This window comes from Garra rufa, chromosome 18 (genome assembly GCF_049309525.1).
Source record: "Garra rufa chromosome 18, GarRuf1.0, whole genome shotgun sequence".
NCBI lineage: Eukaryota > Metazoa > Chordata > Actinopteri > Cypriniformes > Cyprinidae > Garra > Garra rufa.
This window is the reverse complement of record NC_133378.1, coordinates 24,602,234-24,621,531: the sequence shown is the minus strand read 5'-3', so window position 1 is coordinate 24,621,531 and position 19,298 is coordinate 24,602,234. Positions and strand designations below refer to the sequence as shown.

General features: G+C 35.7%; 1 protein-coding gene across 1 annotated transcript; it reads right to left on the bottom strand.

The window, feature by feature from the left end:
* Positions 1-791: 791 nt before the first annotated feature.
* On the bottom strand, positions 792-18,456 carry esyt1a (extended synaptotagmin-like protein 1a). The gene is made up of 31 exons (XM_073823177.1): positions 17,967-18,456; positions 15,285-15,326; positions 13,147-13,281; positions 12,928-13,001; positions 12,063-12,135; positions 11,892-11,981; positions 11,741-11,796; positions 11,296-11,416; positions 10,298-10,474; positions 9,862-9,944; positions 8,797-8,845; positions 8,528-8,617; positions 8,341-8,442; positions 8,162-8,233; positions 7,968-8,054; positions 7,668-7,817; positions 6,813-6,971; positions 6,552-6,728; positions 6,248-6,330; positions 4,805-4,853; positions 4,591-4,680; positions 4,413-4,508; positions 4,218-4,289; positions 4,049-4,135; positions 3,772-3,918; positions 3,553-3,674; positions 3,333-3,431; positions 2,751-2,882; positions 2,567-2,672; positions 2,427-2,476; positions 792-2,341 (listed from the first exon to the last, which is right to left on the bottom strand). Exons 1-31 carry the CDS (start codon positions 18,306-18,308, stop codon positions 2,314-2,316), a joined length of 3,240 nt encoding a protein of 1,079 aa, XP_073679278.1. The 5' UTR covers positions 18,309-18,456; the 3' UTR covers positions 792-2,313.
* Between the last annotated feature and the right edge of the window lie 842 nt (positions 18,457-19,298).

Sequence of the window (19,298 nt, the reverse complement as noted above, 5' to 3'; positions counted from 1 at the left end):
CAGGAAATTTGGCACATTTAAGTGACTTTGACATATTTCTCCTATTTTTACTGTATTAAAAGCATACTACCCACCATTTGCTGTTTTCCTATAGCCACCGGTCGGCGGTGAGCCCGGGTGCGAGGGCCCGTTCATCGCTGCTTGCAGCTTTAATTTAAAATGTAATTTATTCCTGTGATCAAAGCAAAATTTTCAGCATCATTACTTTGGTCTTTTATTGTTCCTTATTTAAAATAGTTAAGTCCCTTTTTTCAGGATTCTTTGATGAACAGAAAGATCCAGCATCAGATCAGCATTTATCTGAAATAAAAAGCTTTTGTAACAATATGCACTATACCATTCAAAAGCTTGGAGTCAGTTTTTTGGGGGGAAATGATAGAAGTTATTACTTTTATTTAGCAAGGATGCTTTAAAATGATCAAAAGTGATGATAACAACATTTATAAAGTTACAAAAGATTATTTTAGATAAATGCTGTTCGTCTGAACTTTCTATTCATCAAAGAAACCTGAAAAAATTATACTCAGCTGTTTTCAACATAATAATACATGTTTTTGATCATGTGACTGGAGTAATGATGCTTAGAATTCAGCTTTGAAATAACAGAAATAAATACAATTTTAAAATATATTCAAATAGAAACCGTACTTTGGATCAAATAAAGGCAGGCTTGGTGAGCAGAAGAGACTTCTTTAAAAAAACATTAAAAATCTTACTGTTTCAAAACTTTTGACTGGTAGTGCAAATGTACTGAATGCATGTTTAAACTCAACATCCAAAAATAAAACAAATTTATGTTTAAAGTGCAAATTTATTTATTAAAACGGCAATACAGGCGCTGGTTAATAGGGTGCAGAAGCACTACATTTCAATGTCAAAAACATATTTTCGTCCCTACACTGGTTTATTCAAGTGCCTTTCTCAGAAGGAACTAATTCTGTACTTCAAGACACAACACAAGCATTTTTGTAACATTTCTGAGCGTCTGTCTCTCAGAGACTCATTGGCACTTAAAATTTAAATATTCATGCTGCCTTTTGGTTCAAACATACATACATACATACATAAAATATATTTTAAATCTTTGGGAAAGTACACACTTTGCACAGTGATTGAAACGTTTTTGATATGTGTAAAATGAATTGTCAAGTCAAACATGAAGCTAAAATATGTAAAACAAAGATATAAAAAAATGTTTAGATAAACACTTATTAGATTTCAAAGAGTAAACAATAAAGACTTCATAGACTTCCTTTTTTTTCTAAAAAATAAAAACAAAAACTAATATTTAGCAATTTGGTATTTTGAAATGCATGATGTGGATTTATCTGGAACTAATCAATTCCAGAAGTTTTTTTTGTTGTTGTTGAGATGCTGGAATGAAATGCAATAAACACTGAAAAAAAAAAAAAAAAATCACAGCTGAACAGAAGCTCCACCTTCTCATTGCTGCATTCTCAATAACAGATAAAGTGCAGGAGCTCATATAAAATGAAAGGGATAGTTCACCCAAAAATAAAAATGACCCCATGAATTACTCACCCTCAAGCCATTCTGGATGTATTTGTCTTTCTTCTTTAAGACGAATACAATATATATTATTATATTGAAAAGTCCTGGCTCTCCCAAGTTTTATAATGGCAGTGAATGGCTGTTGAGATCTGAATCTTGAGAGGATTTGTAAAGAAATGACAGAGGATTTTGATATAAGCCAAGAGGAGACTGGTTTTTGGTTCTTGTAAACAAAATTTGGTTCTTGTGAGACTAGCTTATTCTCACCTTGAGCTTACACTATGCCTATGGTTTATAAGGTCTTAAACATGGACACATGCATTTATTCACTTCAGAAGTCCATGTAGAGTACTTTTTATGATGGATGGATGCACTTTATTGGACTTCAAAATCTCAACAGCCATTCACTGCCATTATAAAGCTTGGAAGGGCCAGGACATTTTTTTTAATGTAACTTTGACAACATTCATCTAAAAGAAGAAAGTCATATACACCTAGGATGAATTAAGGCTGAGTAAATCATAGGCTAATTTTCATTTTTGGGTAAACTATCCCTTTAAATACTTAAAAATGTAACATTTCTCCAACTGTTATTGTGTTGACTCGAGGTGGCACCCTCATAGCCTTCTTGTGTTTTAAGATGGAAATCAAACTGGCTATATTTTGGGTGAAAGCTAGTTGCACAGCAATTCCACGATGCAATCTTAGTCCTGACAACCTGCTAGTCTCAGTATAAGTAACATCCGTGAAATCGGCCTTCACTTTAAACAACAGCAAATAAAGTCAACAGGGGAAGGCCAGTCAGTTGGACTCACGTGACAAGTCATACCTGAAATTATACAAACAAGAACAGATGTAAGCAAACACTCTGTACTCTGAGAGTCATCTACAGTGAATAACAGTACAGCACATACCACTGTGATACTCCTGTCTTGAGATCCAGCTGATTCAAATCTAACTGAAGCTGAAACAGAAAGCCATTTGAAATTTAGCCATTTAAAGATGGTCTGTAATATCTGTGATGCTGTTATCTGACTCGTCACATGATGAATACCTTGCCAAGAAGCTCTTTTTCACGACTCATGAAGGAAACACTGTTCTTGACAGACACTTCAAGGTGTTTCTGCTTCGCTTCTTCAAGTGACATGTCAAAATCAAATCTGTAGGAGCAAGTAAAAGATAGTGAACATTTGGTTCTCTGTCATCAGGTAGTGATTTTGATGTCTGTTCCTACTAACCTCTCACTGAACTCAGGTTTGAAGCTTTTCTTCTTAACACTGGTCTTCCTTTTGGTGTTCCGGTTCTTGTCCGGAAGTAGAATAAATGAGATGTAAGTGTCTGGTGGATCCTTAGAGTAGGACGGCAAGTTCCTGTGCAAGAATACAAAATTATAAAAAAAGAAAAACTGAGCAGGCTCCTGCGCCAGCAGCACCACACACATGCGTCGTGATACTCTCATGAACGCGCGTCAAAGACTATCACTGAAGAGAAGAAATTGTTGAATAAAGTTGTTATTTTTGTTTTCTTTGTGCATAAAACATTCTCAAAGCTTCATCAAATTAAGGTTGAACCACTGATGTCACATGGACTATTTTAACAATGTCCTTACTACCTTTCTGGGCCTTGAACATGTCAGTTGCGTTGCTCTTTATGCAGGGTCAGAAAGCTTTTGGATTTCATCAAAAATATCTTACTTTGTGTTCTGAAGATGATCAACGGTCTTATGGATTTGGAATGACATGAGGGTGAGTAATTAATGACAGAATCTTAATTTTTGGGTGAACTATTCCTTTAAGTGAGGGAACTTGTATGACACCTACCTGCATGCATGGACGGTAATAGCCAGTCGGTTCTCCTCAGATGAATAGGCAACAGAGAGCTTCACCTGGGCCTTCCCTGTTGAACTAGCATCCTCACCTCTGCATTTGCATTCATCCACACAAATAAACCAACACATAAGTCAATGTCAGTTACTGTTTAGTTCTGCCTATGAAGACTAACATACTGTTGCAAATGAAATGCAGCTTCTCTTGAGCTCACCCTTGGACGGGCACACTCCTGTGTCGGAGCTCACGATTGGCCTCAGCATCTGCGTCTCCACTGGGGATGACATGACTTGAATCTTCTGCTTCGCTACATTGAGCCAACTTGCTGTCTAGGAGCTTTTTAACAGACAAGATGTTTTTTTACATTTAATCTGGCTGAATGTAAATGTTTCCTGCTGCTTTGCACATATTGAATATGTGTGTGATTTCTAACCTTGAGTTCAGCTCTCAGCAGAATCTGACTTTCAGGTATGGCTCCATCCAGACTGAACCAGCGGTCCAGCACCAGATCCTTCTCATCCAGCAGCTCCCTCACAGGAAGCACAAGTGAGCCTAGAGCTTGACCCCAGCTGTGAGAAAGCTACAAACACAAACCAAATTCATATAAAATACAATCCAGAGCAGAGAAGATACACATAACACATAGATATTGTCCTTCTGACACAAACTCGCATCTTAAAATCAAAAATGGCTGTAAAATAGTTTCTCACTTTGACTATAAGTGTGTCTTCTGTTGGACTATGAATCAGGAAATGAAAAGCTTCATCCCACTGCGGAGAAGTTGAGCGGTTGACAACCTTGTGGGGGAAAGATGATTCCTTTGTGAGTGTCTTTGATAGTTTAATAACATCAGCATGTCTTAGGATTCAAGGCTCTTACTTTGGTCCGGTAGGATACATTTTTGAGTGACACCTCTGCTCCTGCTTTTGGCTCCTTCCCGCTCTTTTTTAACTGCAAACATGATTACATTTTCAATGCTGGGTGTTGCTAAAATATTCAGTTCATTGAAGCAAAGTTCAGGTACTGAAAATTAAGTAAAATCAAATTTTTGAATAAAAATAATATGAAACTCACAGGCAGACCATGTGCTCTCTCAATATACACAAAAAGCAATGCAGCAGAGGGAACTGTTTTATTCAGGTAAGACTGCTGATAGTTGTAATGTAGGATCTGAATGCAAAAAGCACAAAATCAGTTAACATTATTGAATTTAGATGAACAATCAAAGCATATATAATAAAAAGCACATCACCTGTTCAAATCTGGTGGGATCTGAAACTTTAGGCACCCATTCTAACACAAGATGAATTCGTCCAGACTTCACATCATTCAGAGTATACCACTGCACCAGGACGCAGGCATAAATAGGTTTAAACAAGCATAAAACCAGATATAGAAAGTATAAAAAGGTAAAACATGATAAATATTATACTTAAAAACAAACATGCATGCACTGAGAGCCTCACCTGATCAGTAAACTGAGCGCTGATAAGGTCTCGGAGACTCACTTTAACCCTGCAACCAGATAATAAATGAATACAGGAACAATACCAACATGCATCAACAAAACTGAAGAACTGATACTCTAGATGAACTAACCAAAACATTGTAACATAATCTTAACTGCTACTTAGAAATGAATCAGAGATCACTAGCATGTTCTTAACACGAATGTACAATTGAAATAAAAAAAATCAACAACAACAAAAATTCACATTACCAGTCAAAAGTTTTTAATGTTTTTTTAAACAAGTCTTTTCTGCTCACCAAGCCTGCATCAGTAATTTATTTTAATATTTATAAAAACTGTTTTCTATTTGAATATATTTTAAAATGTAATTTATTCCTGTGATCAAAGCTACATTTTTATTATTATTTTCAATATTTAAAACAGTTCGGTACATTTTTTCAGGACTCGTGGATGAATAGAAAGATCCAAAGATCAGCATTTATCTGAAATAAAAAGCTTTTGTAACATTATACCATTCAAAGCTTAAAGTCAGTATAATTTTGGGATAATTGGTCAAAAATCAAGATAAAGACATTTATAATGTTACAAATGATTTTGAATCTTTTGAACCTTCTATTCATCAAAGACACCTAAAAAATCTTCTGAGCTATTTTCAACATAATAATAAAAATAAATGTTTTTTGAGCAGTAAATCAGAATATTAGAATGATTTCTGAAGAATCATGTAACTGGAGCAATGATGCTAAAAATTCAGCTTTGAAATCACAGGAATAAATTACATTTTAAAATATATTCATATATTTATTTATTCATAATATATTATATATTTAAAAATGTTACTGTTTTTGCTGTACTTTGGATTAAATAAATGCATGCTTGGTGAGATTTCTTTAAAAAACACTTGAAAAATCTTACCGTACAAAGATTATGACATTATGGTAGTGTACATAATAAAGTCTCATAACTATGGCTCTGTCACAAATTATAAAGAAATTATTAGGATATTTTTTTTTTTTTAAATCTCGCTCATTTTAATAAGGTCTTTAATAACAGTTTATCTTTTAAGCTATTTATTATCATTAAAGAATCTTAAAAAATGTATCATGGTTACCACAAAAATATTAAGCAACAACTGTTTGCAACATTGAAAAATCTTGAACACCAAATTAGCATTAGAATGATTTCTGAATGATATATAAAAATAAAAACACATTTTAAATCATTAAAAAAATACAACAGTACTGTTTTATTGAAGTTGTAATCAACTAAATACAGCCTTGGTGAGCATGAGAGATCTTTTTCAAAAACGTTAAAAAAAGTCTTACCAACACCAAACTTTGATTTTTAGCTAGTTTTCTCCTTGTTACTTAAGAAAAGCAACTACAATAAAACTTCAGCATACAATTCTGAAAGTAAAAGAAGAAGGTTGCCACTTCACCTGCCAAGGAAGTCATCCTGATCAATGTCTTTATCATAAAGGTCAAATTCCACCTCCTGACCTGGGAGCTGGGTCAAGATCACCTACAGTACAAGCAACCAAGTATGCATTACTTATAAACATCCCTGTGCAATGGTGACATTTATTTACCAGACACAAAATGGAATGTTTAAATATGTCTGCAGCAGAGCATGACGAAGTGACTCTCAAAGCAGAAATCAGCTAGATGAGATGGAATCCTTCTGTTTTAAGAAAAGAAGCAATATTTCTCCATGTTACACATGAAATAAATTAGCAGACTTACCTCATAAAGTTCATTCCAAACAGGGTTTAGGTTCTCTTTGATGACCTGACTCTTAAAGGCCAGTCCTCCCACACGGATCTTCACATACGGGTCACTCTTTCCCTTCACCATGCCGCCCATTAAATTGTCCTTAGCAATGAGACTCTGGGCTTCTACCAGGTGGATCCGCAGAACTCCCTATATTGAATATGTAATAATTATAAATATTGATAACCTCAATCTTCGAAAGAGATCAAGATCCACACTTCTTTACAGACTCACCTCTGATGCAAAGTTGCTGTCTGGACTAGTGTGCTCGGGCCGTTTTAAAGTGGGAGTCACTTTTGATACCCCTGAAGACACTTCTGATTCAATATCTCCATCTCCAGGTAACGGAGTCACAGGTGTGGTAAGAATGGCTTCTTCATTTAGCCACAACACCTGAAACAAAAATCCCTACATTATGTGTCCTTATAGTTTTTAAAGTGGACATCGGATGCAAAATTCACTTTTACATGGTGTTTACATACAATTATAAAAATCCATTCACTTTTTTTTTTAATCCCTTTAAAACATGAACAGTCTCAATTATTAAGCTGTTTTAATTTTCAGAGCAGTACGGTGTCATATTGCTCAGGCCTCGCCCACAACCGCTGTCGGACTGTCCCGTATTAGCATATTTATGCCCTCAGCCACAGTCCGCCATTTTTTCCGTGCTCGAGCAGCTGTAGCGACAGCAATGTCTCATAAGCAATGCAGGTGTTTTGTAGTTAAATGTAAGAGTAAACATAAGAGTCTTTTTTTTCCGACATCAGAGCCACTGAGGACACAGTGGATTTGTTTTGTTTTTGATGGTAAAGCGCCACCAAATACACAAAAAATGGAATAGAGGGGCTGGGTAAGCAGTAGCTCATTATCATTTAAAGAGCCATGCACCGAAACAGCTCGCTGTGAACAGAACTGTTTTTGACAAGGTAAAAAGGATGTTGTTTTATACAACCACTGAGGAATTTTAACCAAAGTATGTGGCAGAAATTTCATGAAGACCCTAAAGAATCATACCAACTTGTGTAAAATAGACATCCAATGTCCCCTTTAATAGTTCTTATTAACCAAAATCAATTTATCTCATCTTACCCTCAGCATAGCTGTGATGTAGATACGGCTGGCCGGTCCAGACTTTTCTAGCTGAAACCATTGATCCATGCTGAGCTCAGCGCTGGAGAGCAGACGGGACATGGGGATAGACAAACTGCCCAGACTCAATGCCCTGTCATCATCCTTCACCTGGGACAGATGGAAGCAATTACAGTGAGGAAATGCCATTTACATGAACAGTATATACACACAATCAAATGAGCACTTGAAATTATATTATTTCAGTTACATCATGAAAAGGGGTCCATTAATAACACTCTAGATTTATAGTGATTATACCTGGATGTCGATATCTTGTTTACGTGGGTCCTGAATAAAAAACGTAAAGGCATCCTCCCATACTGGATTATTAGTCGTGTACACCGTCTGGATTATTAATTAACGAAAGAATATATAAAACAGAGTGACACCAATAGGTATACATATGGCATAAACTTTCCACATGATGAATAGCAATAACAGTGACATCTTACCCTGCTCTCTTTGGTGGTATCCTGCACAGATATCTGCACCACAGGGTTGGGGTCCTTATTGCCTTTCTTAAACTGAATAGAAACACATCCTACTGAATAACATTAACATTTAAAGCACTATTTCAACTAAACAATATATGTTGAAAGAAGGGCAACAGTGGTGCAGGATACAAACTCACAGGTAGATCTTGTGCCCTGTCCAGATAAACAGTCAAAATGGCAGCAGAAGGAGGATCTGCTGTTTTACCATATATGGTAATGTTTTTATTCCTCTCCAGCACCTATATTTGATATAAGGGTTTAGGTTGGAAATTAAAGGAGAATATCAACAAATAGTTTTTTATAGTCTGAGATTTGCGATCTTACTTCACTAAGGCGTTCTGCAGAGGGCAGCAGAGAGAGCCATTCTAGTTTGAGATGAACCTGACCTGATGGCGCATCCTTTAAAGTGTACCACTAAAACCACAGAGAGGAGCATTATTTTTAACAATTATTATAACAATACAGACTGCATCACTAAGAAACAGAAAAGGTGGTGAAAAATATGATTGCCACTGATTTTAAAGAGGTATTACAAAAAGAAAATCAACTAAAAATATATATAAATAAAAGAAGAATTGGCCTAAAAGATGTACCTCATCCAAAAGAACTGCTTTCTTCACAATACCTAAATCCAGCTTCATTCTTCAGGTGATACAGAGACAATAGAGGAAGACAAAAACAAACATTTTATATATTAGTAAAGATATTAATATAAATATGAAAACAATATATTTTACAACTATATATATATATATATATATATATATATAGACCACAAAACCAGTCATAAGGTTAAATTTTACAAAACGGAGATATATACATCATATGAAAGCTCAATAAACAAGCCTTTGTTAGGATAGGACAATATTTGGCCGAGATATATCTATTTGAAAATCTGAAATCTAAGGGTGCAAAAAATCAAAATACTGAGAAAATCACCTTTAAAGTTGTCCAAATTAAGTTCTTAATGCATATTACTAATCAAAAATTATACTTTCAAATAGAATTTTCAGCATCATTATTCCGGTCTTCAGCATCGAATGATCCTTCAGAAATAATTCTAATATGCTGATTTATTATCAATGTTGGAAACAGTTGTGCTGCTTAATATTTTTTTGGAACCTGTGATACTTTTTTCAGGATTCTTTGATAAATAAAAAGTTAAAAAGAACAGCATTTCTTCCAAAAAAAATCTTTTCTAACAATATATAGGTCTTTACTACTATTATTATTATTTTTATTTTTTCAATTTAACAGATCCTTGCTGAATAAAAGTAGTAATCTCTTTCAAAAAAAGAAAGAAAGACAAAATGTAATGAACCCAATCTTTGATAGGTAGTGTATATTGTTACAAAAGATTTCTGTTGTAAATAAACGCTGTTCTTTTTAACTTTTTATTTATCAAAGACTGGAGTAATGGCTGATGAAAATTCAGCAATGCATTACAGAAATAAATTATATTTTAAAGTATATTACAATAAGAAACCACTACTTTAAATTGCAATAACATTTTCTGTATTTTTAATCATATAATCACAGCCTTGATGAGCAGAAAAGTCTTTAGGGCAGTGTTTTTAATAATCAATATATTACTTATACCTTAAACATTTTTATATATAAGCATTATTATTTATTATAAGTTATTAATGAAATAATACCTTCCAAGAAAGTCATCCTGATCAGGATCTTTATCAAACACCTCCAGCTCCAGCTCCTGACCAGGTACTTCATGAACAATCACCTAATAATCACACACACACGCACACGCATAAACATAAATATGTAACAAATGATATTAAGCAATTGCTGACTTGAGCAATAAAGAGCAATAATCTTCATAATCAATTATCAGATGTTTCTCTGAGCTTTTGCTCACTGCTCATCTGATCTCAGCACATGATAGTCACATACTCCACTATCACATTCTGTTTTTTTTTTTTTTTTTTTTGCTGTTGCCAGCAGTTACAAAAGTCTCAACACCTAGACAGTGTTAGAAGCTCAAAAACCCACAGCTTCCCCTTCCTTAGCAATGTGACACTTTTTTTCAGAAACCACACTGATCACATGCTACCAAAACACATCTCTCTCTCTGACCTCGTACATCTCCCTCCATTGAGGATTAAGGTTGTTGTCCACGTGGTGGGAGGTGAAGGTCTGTGTGCCCACCCGTAACACTGCATACGGGTCAGACTTCCCAGATATAACGCCTTTCATGTAGTTATCCTTGGCAGCAAGGTCTTCTGCCTCCAGCAAATGGATACGAACTATACCCTGTGGGTAAACACAGAACAAGGGTAAGCAGAGTGCAAGAGGCGTGCCTTAAAGGAATAGTTTGCCCCAAAATAAAATTTGCTGGACATTTACTCACCCTCAGGCCATTTGAGATTCTGAGAAATTTCACTTGCTCACCAATGGATGCTCTGCAGTGAATGGGTGCCGTAAGAATAAGAGTCCAAACAGCTGATTAAAACTTCACAAAAATCCACAAGTAATTAAAATGACTCCAGTCCATCAATGAATATCCATCTTGTGCAGCGAAAATCTAAGAAATGTTTGTAAGAAACAAATCCAGCAAGACATTTTAACTTTAAACTGTGGAAAGTAAACAACATTATGCAGGTATTTAAGCTGAAAAATGTCTTAATGATGAAGCTTTTTGCTTCACAAGATATTAACTGACAGACTGGAGTTGTCTGAATTGCTTGTGGATTATTGTGATGTTTCAATCAACTGTTTGGACTCTCATTTTGACGGCACCCATTCACTACAGATGATTTTTTGGTGTGCGATGTAATGCAAGTAATAAATTTCTCAAATTTGTTCTGATTAAGAAACATACTCATCTACATTTTGGATTGTCAGAGGATGAGCAAAGTTTCAGCAAAATTTTATTTTCGGTAAATTATCCCTTTAAATAGCATATGTTATTATGTAAATGAGAACACACCCTTGCAGTTCAACAGTTATGAAGCAGATACACTAGACAAGCATGCATGATGAAACTATGGAGTATTAAAGTACATTTGATGGATCTTGATTGGTTAAAACAAGTTAACAGTTAAATACTCCATTAAAGCACAGTGAAGTGTTACCCGTGGGAGAGGGGAACGCAGCTGTGCTACGTGCAGATTGGCCACCAAAGGCACAGTGAGACGATTGGGGAGAACCAGGAAAGAGGCGATTGCATCCATTATCATAGTGTCCGACATGGCACTGAAAATGAATGCAAGGGGTTCGTACAGAGAAAATGGGACACAGAGGCACAAACAAAATACATTTAAACTATTTCAAAGCATGGCTCCTGGGTGATTATAATGAGTTAAGCTATGATAAATATGAATGACTGCATGTTTCCCTGCTTTATTTGAATAGAGGGAAGCTCTGCAGACTTTGAATAATCAGACCAGCGCTCTACTGATTATTATTATGAATGAAGCATATGAAAAAGAGTTATAGTATTAATAGTTCTAGTGCAGTTGTGGTATATCTAAACTATAAAATCGAAAGAGAATGATGATGCAAAACAAATGCACTCACTTCAAACCAGGTATGTCTAACAAATTGGTCATGCCAGTCCAGTTGATGTCGAGTTTCTATGGGGGACAGAAGTAGAAACAAAGACTGTGTAAAAATAGAAAGGGTTATTACAATGTGATATAGTAATTAGGATGGAAAATGGTGGACTAACAGGTCTGCGAATGAAGAACATAGTAATGGCTCCAACGAGAGGAACATCTCCAATTAGAGGTTCCAAAATCACCCTCAATTTTCCATGCAGCTATAGAGGGAGAGATACTGGTTTCAGTCAATGGCTTTTACATGTGTTATCTTTAATGTGTCATGTTTTCCTCCTCCTTACCTGAATGCCTTTCACTCCAGCTTTACAAAAGTACTTCTTCACCTCAACGTTAATCTCCACATCTCCTGCATAACTGCAACACATTATAAGAGGTTATTTATAGCATAGTATTAAAATACTGTCATTAATTACTCATCCTCATGTCTTTTCAAAATATCTTAATCTGTGTTCCAAAGATGAATGAAGGTCTTACAGATTTGAAAAGACACAGGGGTGAGTATTTAATTGCAGGACTTTCATTTTTGGCTAAACTAACTCTATAGAGGGTTTTGCGACACGTCATTAATTGGCCATATTGGCAGCACGGAACGTAAACAATGCCAGTGAACCTAACAAAATTCACAAATTTTGTTGATTATTGCTGCTGAAAATGGTCCATTATAGTCATGTTTTGGGCTGTACTAATCGGTCGGACCAGGAAATACATTTGAAGTACTACAGACTGGAGAAGAGTGCAAAAAAGGAGGAACTGAAGACTGTCTAAGGAACAAAATGCATTTGTGGTTGGCCACAATCTTAACAGCATTCGTGTTTGTTCTTATCATTTCCGGTCAGGTAGGTGAAATATTAGGCTAATTTCTTAATTAACACGTATCTTTACCACCTTTAGTTTGTCACAACATCATGCCCTTTTCTACTTACTAAGTCCTTCTCTATATGATTTAGCAGCCTCCACATGTTTTTTCTGTGGTTTAGACAGCATAAATGATCAGAACAACATATTCATTAGTACATTAACCATGCAATCAATGCTGTTGTGTACATCTCCAATATGGCCGTGCATCTGGGTAATTGAAGAAACCGTGACGTAAGTGCAAACCCTCTAAAATAACCTGTTTGCTAAGAAAGAGACCAACAACACTACCTGATATAAAGATCCAGTATCACCTGACGCTTATCATGCTCAGTGTAGGCCTTCACTCCAACTACCTTCATAGCCTGTAAAAATTAAAATAAAGTATAAAGGTTTCATTCAAATTTCTTAGTTAGTAGCTTACATTTAAAAAAATAGCTCTGGTAAGCAGAAACTGAGAATTTAAATATGAGCAATGTATGCAAATAATATGTATACAGATATGGATACCTTGTCACCCAAGTCAACTTTGGTGAAGCTGAGAGTTTGCAGATGAGCACTGGTGGCTCGGATTGAAGGGGCAATAGTCTCCACCAGCAGCTTCTCCAAATATTGTCCAATAAACGGCCAAGCCTGCTGCAATATCTGAGAGCAAGGAATTCAGAGAATAAGAGTTTAGTAGAAATTCATGAAGATGACAATCTCTAGTCACAAAGATTACACAAACATTAGAGCATTGTGTGTTGAAATGAATGCATTACAAAAGAGTCTAATTTGTCAATCAAACCTCAGGCGGAAGCCACAAGCACTTTGGATGAAAACCTTCTAAAGCACTTTTCTTCACCGGACTGCTGCCCTCAATAAACTTCTAATCCTTTTACTGATTGATTTTTTTATAGATTGATTAGTGCTGTCAAATTGATTAATCGTGATTAATCGCATCCAAAATAAAAGTTTGTGTCCACATAATATATGTGCGTGTGTTGTGTATATTTACATGTACAGTTGAGGTCGAATCTTTACATACACCTTGCAGAATCTGCAAAATGTTAATTATTTTACTAAAATAGAAGGGATCATACAAAATGCACATTATTTTTTATTTAGTACTGACCTGAATAAGCTATTTCACATTAAATACGCTTACATATAGTTCACAAGAGAAAATAACATTATAATAATTTATAAAAATGACCCCTTTTAAAAGTTTACATACACTTAAATGTTAATACTGTGTTGTTACCTGAATGATCCACAGCTGTTTTTTTTTTTTTTTTTTTGTTTAGTGATAGTTGTTAATGAGTCCCTTGTTTGTCCTGAAGTCAGATAAACAGCCCAGTGTTCTTCAGAAAAATCCTTTAGGTCCCACAAATGCTTAGATTTTTCAGCATTTTTGTGTATTTAAACCCTTTCCAAAAATGACTACGATTTGGTTCCATCTTTTCACACTGAGGACAACTGAGGGACTCATATGCAACTATTACAGAAGGTTGAAACACTCACTGATGCTTCAGAAGGGAAAACGATGCATTAAAAGCCAGGGGTGTAAACTTTTGAACAGAATGAAGATGTGTAAATGTTTCTTATTTTGGCTGAATATCCTTTTTTTTTTTTTTTTTTGGTACTGCCTAGGCTACAGAAGATACTTACATGTTTCCCAGAAGACAAAACAAGTTACGTTTACCCTGATCTTAAAATTCCAAACGGTTCTTAATGCATCTTGTTTCCTTCTGAAGCATCCGTGAGCGTTTGAACCTTCTGTAATAACTCAAGTCCCTCAGTAGTCGATATAAATATACACAGCACACTCTCATATGTTATGTATTTATGTTATTTTGCATTTTGTTATTTTTGTCAGCACTAAGATTGATGCGACAACTGAAATCCGAGCTGTTTAGTTTCACACCAAAAACATGATTAAACGGTTACAAAACCTGCATCATAACATATTCACTTACAGGGTTTGCAAATGTCATAAATTCAAGTAACATTTAAGAGCAGTTTATAGCGAGCTTTAAAGCACATCCCACAATTCACCCTCCTTACTCTCACTATCTAAACGCAAAAGGTTATTTAAGGCAAACCTTTGACGCCTGAATGCTAACAACAAGCCTGGTGTACAGGAAGACTCAAGAACAATCTGTGAAATGTCTGGCCTGTTTTTCTGAGGAGCTCTAATATGTGAATAGACTAATGAAATCTCAAAGCCAGCATTATTAAATCTTTGTGCTCTAAAAGAAGAAATAATAAAAGAATCCGGAAGATCATGTGGCAGGCAGTCTTAAGACTTTCACAAGGCAATTTTCTTACTGATAAGCTCTCATACTTTTGTGTGGTTTGTGTGGCCTTTTAAAAGTCTGTCTAATAAGCAAACATTTTGTAATTTTCACATTTTTGACAAAGTTTTGCAATGCAGTCTGTAGTTGCCTTATTCCAAAATAAGGTCTGTTACACCAATGACAATAGAAACACCACTAACTTAAACATTCTGCAAAGACTGGAGTGTTGCCAAACCATTTAACTATTTATCTTCAGAGACTGAATTTGAAAACATACACGCCGTGCCCTCAGGAACACAAAGTAGAGACAATGAGAACAGCAGCTGTGGTCACGTGTGTGTTTGTGTATTTGAATACAGAATTTAATACCTTATTCATCCACTCAACCTTTTCCACGTCAGGAAAGTTCACCTGTGAAAAAAAAAAAAAAAAAAAGAGAACACTTTGACTTCTGCTGTCAACACATTGCTTTTACATGCAGAATGCATGACCTCTTATTTTGTGCAGTAAATAAATACTGTGAAGGTCGGGAGCTGTTAACAAAACAGCAGCGGAAGAGATCAGCTGTGCAGACAGGAATATACAGTTCTGCCAACTCTAGAAAATACCGTCATTCTTGCACAAGAATACTTGTAAATGTTTAACAAACTGTATATGGCAATAGTAGATCGTAATAGAAGAATGAATCGTAAGAGAGCATGACCAAAAACAAATATTCAGTGGCAAAGAAACCTTGATTAAAGGTCAGGCCTGATTTCAGTGTAGATTAACAGTAAATAAATACATACTACATGTAACCCTCTGCATAAGTGATTCCCAACTATATATTTTAATCTAAGTAATCAGACAAAGGTATATTTCTGCAGCAGTGCTCTGTTTAATGTTTAAACACTAAATTGTAACAGGATGTGGGTAGGTTTATACAAAACACATCAGTTAAAGCCACTGTGTACAAGCCACTGAGGTATGTGAGAAGAGGCAAAACTGTTTCGCTGACCACAGGTCATACTTTCCAAAGAATTCTCAACTTCTTAATGTTTTCCCATCACCCCCTCACCAGATTTTTGCTGCAAATGGTTCATTTTGCCATTTAGCTGCCAGTGACTCAGTCCCATGAGACTGGATACTTCAATGCCCAAAAATAGCGAGGGCTGGACTGACTTTGGAATGTAATGAAGTTAATGAGGGAGGGGGCATGAAAGGAGGGAGGAGAGAAGAATAGAAAATAAAAACTCTGTTAGGGTGCAGAATGCTTATGAAATGGAGAAAACTGCAAACCTTTACTGGCAGATGTGGCTGAAAAAAGCCCTCACTGTGACGATGTTGCAATACATGGGCATGATCATGCATTCTGAGTAATAATTTTGTAATATAGTTACAAATATAGCACCAAAGCTTTGAGTTCCTTGTTAACAAAGTGAAAACAAAAAACAAAACCTTCTGCAAGCAATACCAATGATAACTGGAGGAGTGAACCACACTTATCTCAGAAAAAATACTCTATTCAATTAGTAAGTAAGATTAAAAATGGTACTACTATGATTTGAAATACAAATAATAGTAATCTATTCAAATACAACTAGGAAAACTGATATTTTACCAGCTACTATCTGAATATAACCACTGGAAGTCAGTTACTAATAAAACTGAAATACTACGCAGAATTGAATAGCTGTGACCTGAACTACAGTCCACATAAAATTCTATAGGACAAGCAATTGGTTACCAGTCACAAATGAAAAATGTAACTTTTATTGAAAACTTAAATCTTGCTGGATGCATACTAGCCAGTAGTTAGAAGTGAAATGTTGTTATGTGAACCACAGATCACCAGAAACTACAATGGCATATGCAATTTGTTACCAGTTACAAATGGAATACTTGTTATTGGGATAGTGACTAGTAGCAATTATGGGTACTAGTTTGTAATAAATGTATATTAGTCAGCACTCAGAAGTGAATAGTTGATCTGAATTATAGGTCTCCATCAAATTTAAAGGTAAATGCAACTGGTTACCAAAACAAATGGAATGTTTACTTATTATTGGGATAGTGACTAGTAGCAGTTATGAGTTAGTATTACTAGTTTGTAATGGGCACATATTATTCAGAAGTCAAAAGTGAAAGGTTTTATAATCGAACCACAGATCTCCATAAAATTCAATGGTAAATGCAACTGGTTACTAGTCACAAATGGAATACTTGTTATTGGGCACTTGTTATGGGTTCTAGTTTGTAATGAATGCATATTAGTCACCAGTCAGAAGTTTATATCTGAACTATAGATCTCCATCAAATTTAATGGTAAATGCAATTGGTTACTAGTTACAAATGTAATATTTACTTGTTATTTGGGATAGTGACTAGCAGTAGTTATGACTACTAGTTTGTAATGAGTGCATATTAGTCACCACCAGTCAGAAGTGAATGGTTGATATCTGATGAATAAAATTGCATACTAGTTAAAAAAAAAACGTACTTGTTATTGCGATAGTGGCTAGTAGCAGTTATGGGTACTAGTTTATAATAAGCACATATTAGTCATCAGTCAGAAGTGAATGGTTTATATCTGAACCACAGATCTCCATAAAACTCAATTGGTTACCAGTTACAAATAGAATATATGTTATTGGGACAGTGACTAGTAGCAGTAATGTGCACTAGTTTGTAATGAATGCATATTAGTAATTACAAATATAAGGCGGCCTACTAGTAACATAAACAGATGTTATTTTAAAGGAATATATAACACTAAGTGTGTAATTACGATGTAAATAACTAAATATCCACAGGTTGAAGAATAGCTAACAGGTTGCACTGTAAGAGTAGGTGAACAAATATTTAAAACCATATTAGTAATTAATTACAACACGGAATTAAGCTGTCATTGACACGATAGCATCTAAATATAGACTTTAACGCTCATAATATAACAGCGAAAATTAAGCGCGTATCAAGTTAAGAAATCCTGCATGTTTATCTGCTCTTAGATTTAATGCGTTGAATGACTATGGTGCTGAATGATGCCATTTATGGTATAAAGTCCCTTACCCATGCCGGTAATTCTCGTTTACTTCTGAACACCCGTGTAGTAGTGACATCCTGCTCATTCTCCAAAAAATACATCGAGCTTTGCAGTCGCGCTAGTTTTCCATCGCGACTGTGTTTCCATCCCATATACACCAAGAGACCGAACAAAACTAAACTGATACTGAATCCGAAATATCCAGCCAGGTAGACCGGCAATAAGGCACCGACGCATTTTCCAAAGGACCAGAGAACTGACACGGCGTGTTTTCCAGCGGACTCTTGAGGCAGGGCCGAGTCCCCAGCCTCCGGAGCGGCACTCGCGCTCGGCCCTGCATCATCAGATGGCATCGGCTCTTTCTGCATCAAATCCTGTCTTCTATGAGCGGTTTCGCGCTAGACACTATAAACCCCTTCAACACCGCTCTAAACAAAAAGGTGCTATACACATGCGATTAAATAAGCTAAAATGACTCATAATTCGTTCATTCTACAAAAACACAACACAGACGTCCGTTCCTTTGCAGCGGAAAGTTGTGGATTTCGAGTTCGCTTATAAGATGGGCGTGTAGGGGCGGTGTTTTGAAAGCCCTCCTAGATTCTTGTAAAAACCACAACGAGAACCTTAAAACGTCTGGGTATGGGATAATATACATTTTTGCGCTCTCACCCATCATTTATAGCCTACGTTACCAGTCACTGAAACCTACGCTGTGAGCGACGCAAAGGGCTGAAAGCAAAACAGGGGCTTTAAAGTTAAGATATTGTACATTAACATATTTTAAGCCTCCAGCGCACATTTACGCTGTCGCATGGGTGTTTACACAGTCTGCTGACACTGACAACCAATGTGGTGTACATTCGTACACACTAAGCAAAAAGCTAATGTAGAAAATGCATTTTGTTTAATGACGGGTAAACTAATGCAAACTCACATTTGTCCATAAACTCGGACTAAATTACGGATTACTAACACACACCTGCATTGCAGTCAAAACACAGAAGGCAAACTAGTCATCACCTAGCAACCGGCTCCACCGAGGATACGTTACTGCGCAAGTTAAATCTGTTTTGTTTAGGCACCGGTTTGTTAAAGCTACTTACACTAAGACAAATTTACAGTCCCTAATACAGCTACCTCTTATGCTTATTTAGGTAAAGAACATGGACAAGAAAATGACAATTCGTTAATACCGGCTGTCCATAGTTAGTAGCTTAAGCAAATGTAGAAAGTAAAAGAGGCAGTTTATAAAAAAAAAAAAAAAAAAAAAAGTCACTCACCTTGTTTCGTCTTCAGAACGCCAAATTAAAATTTGATGAAATATGAGTTTTCGCTCCCTTGATGCGGTTATCAAA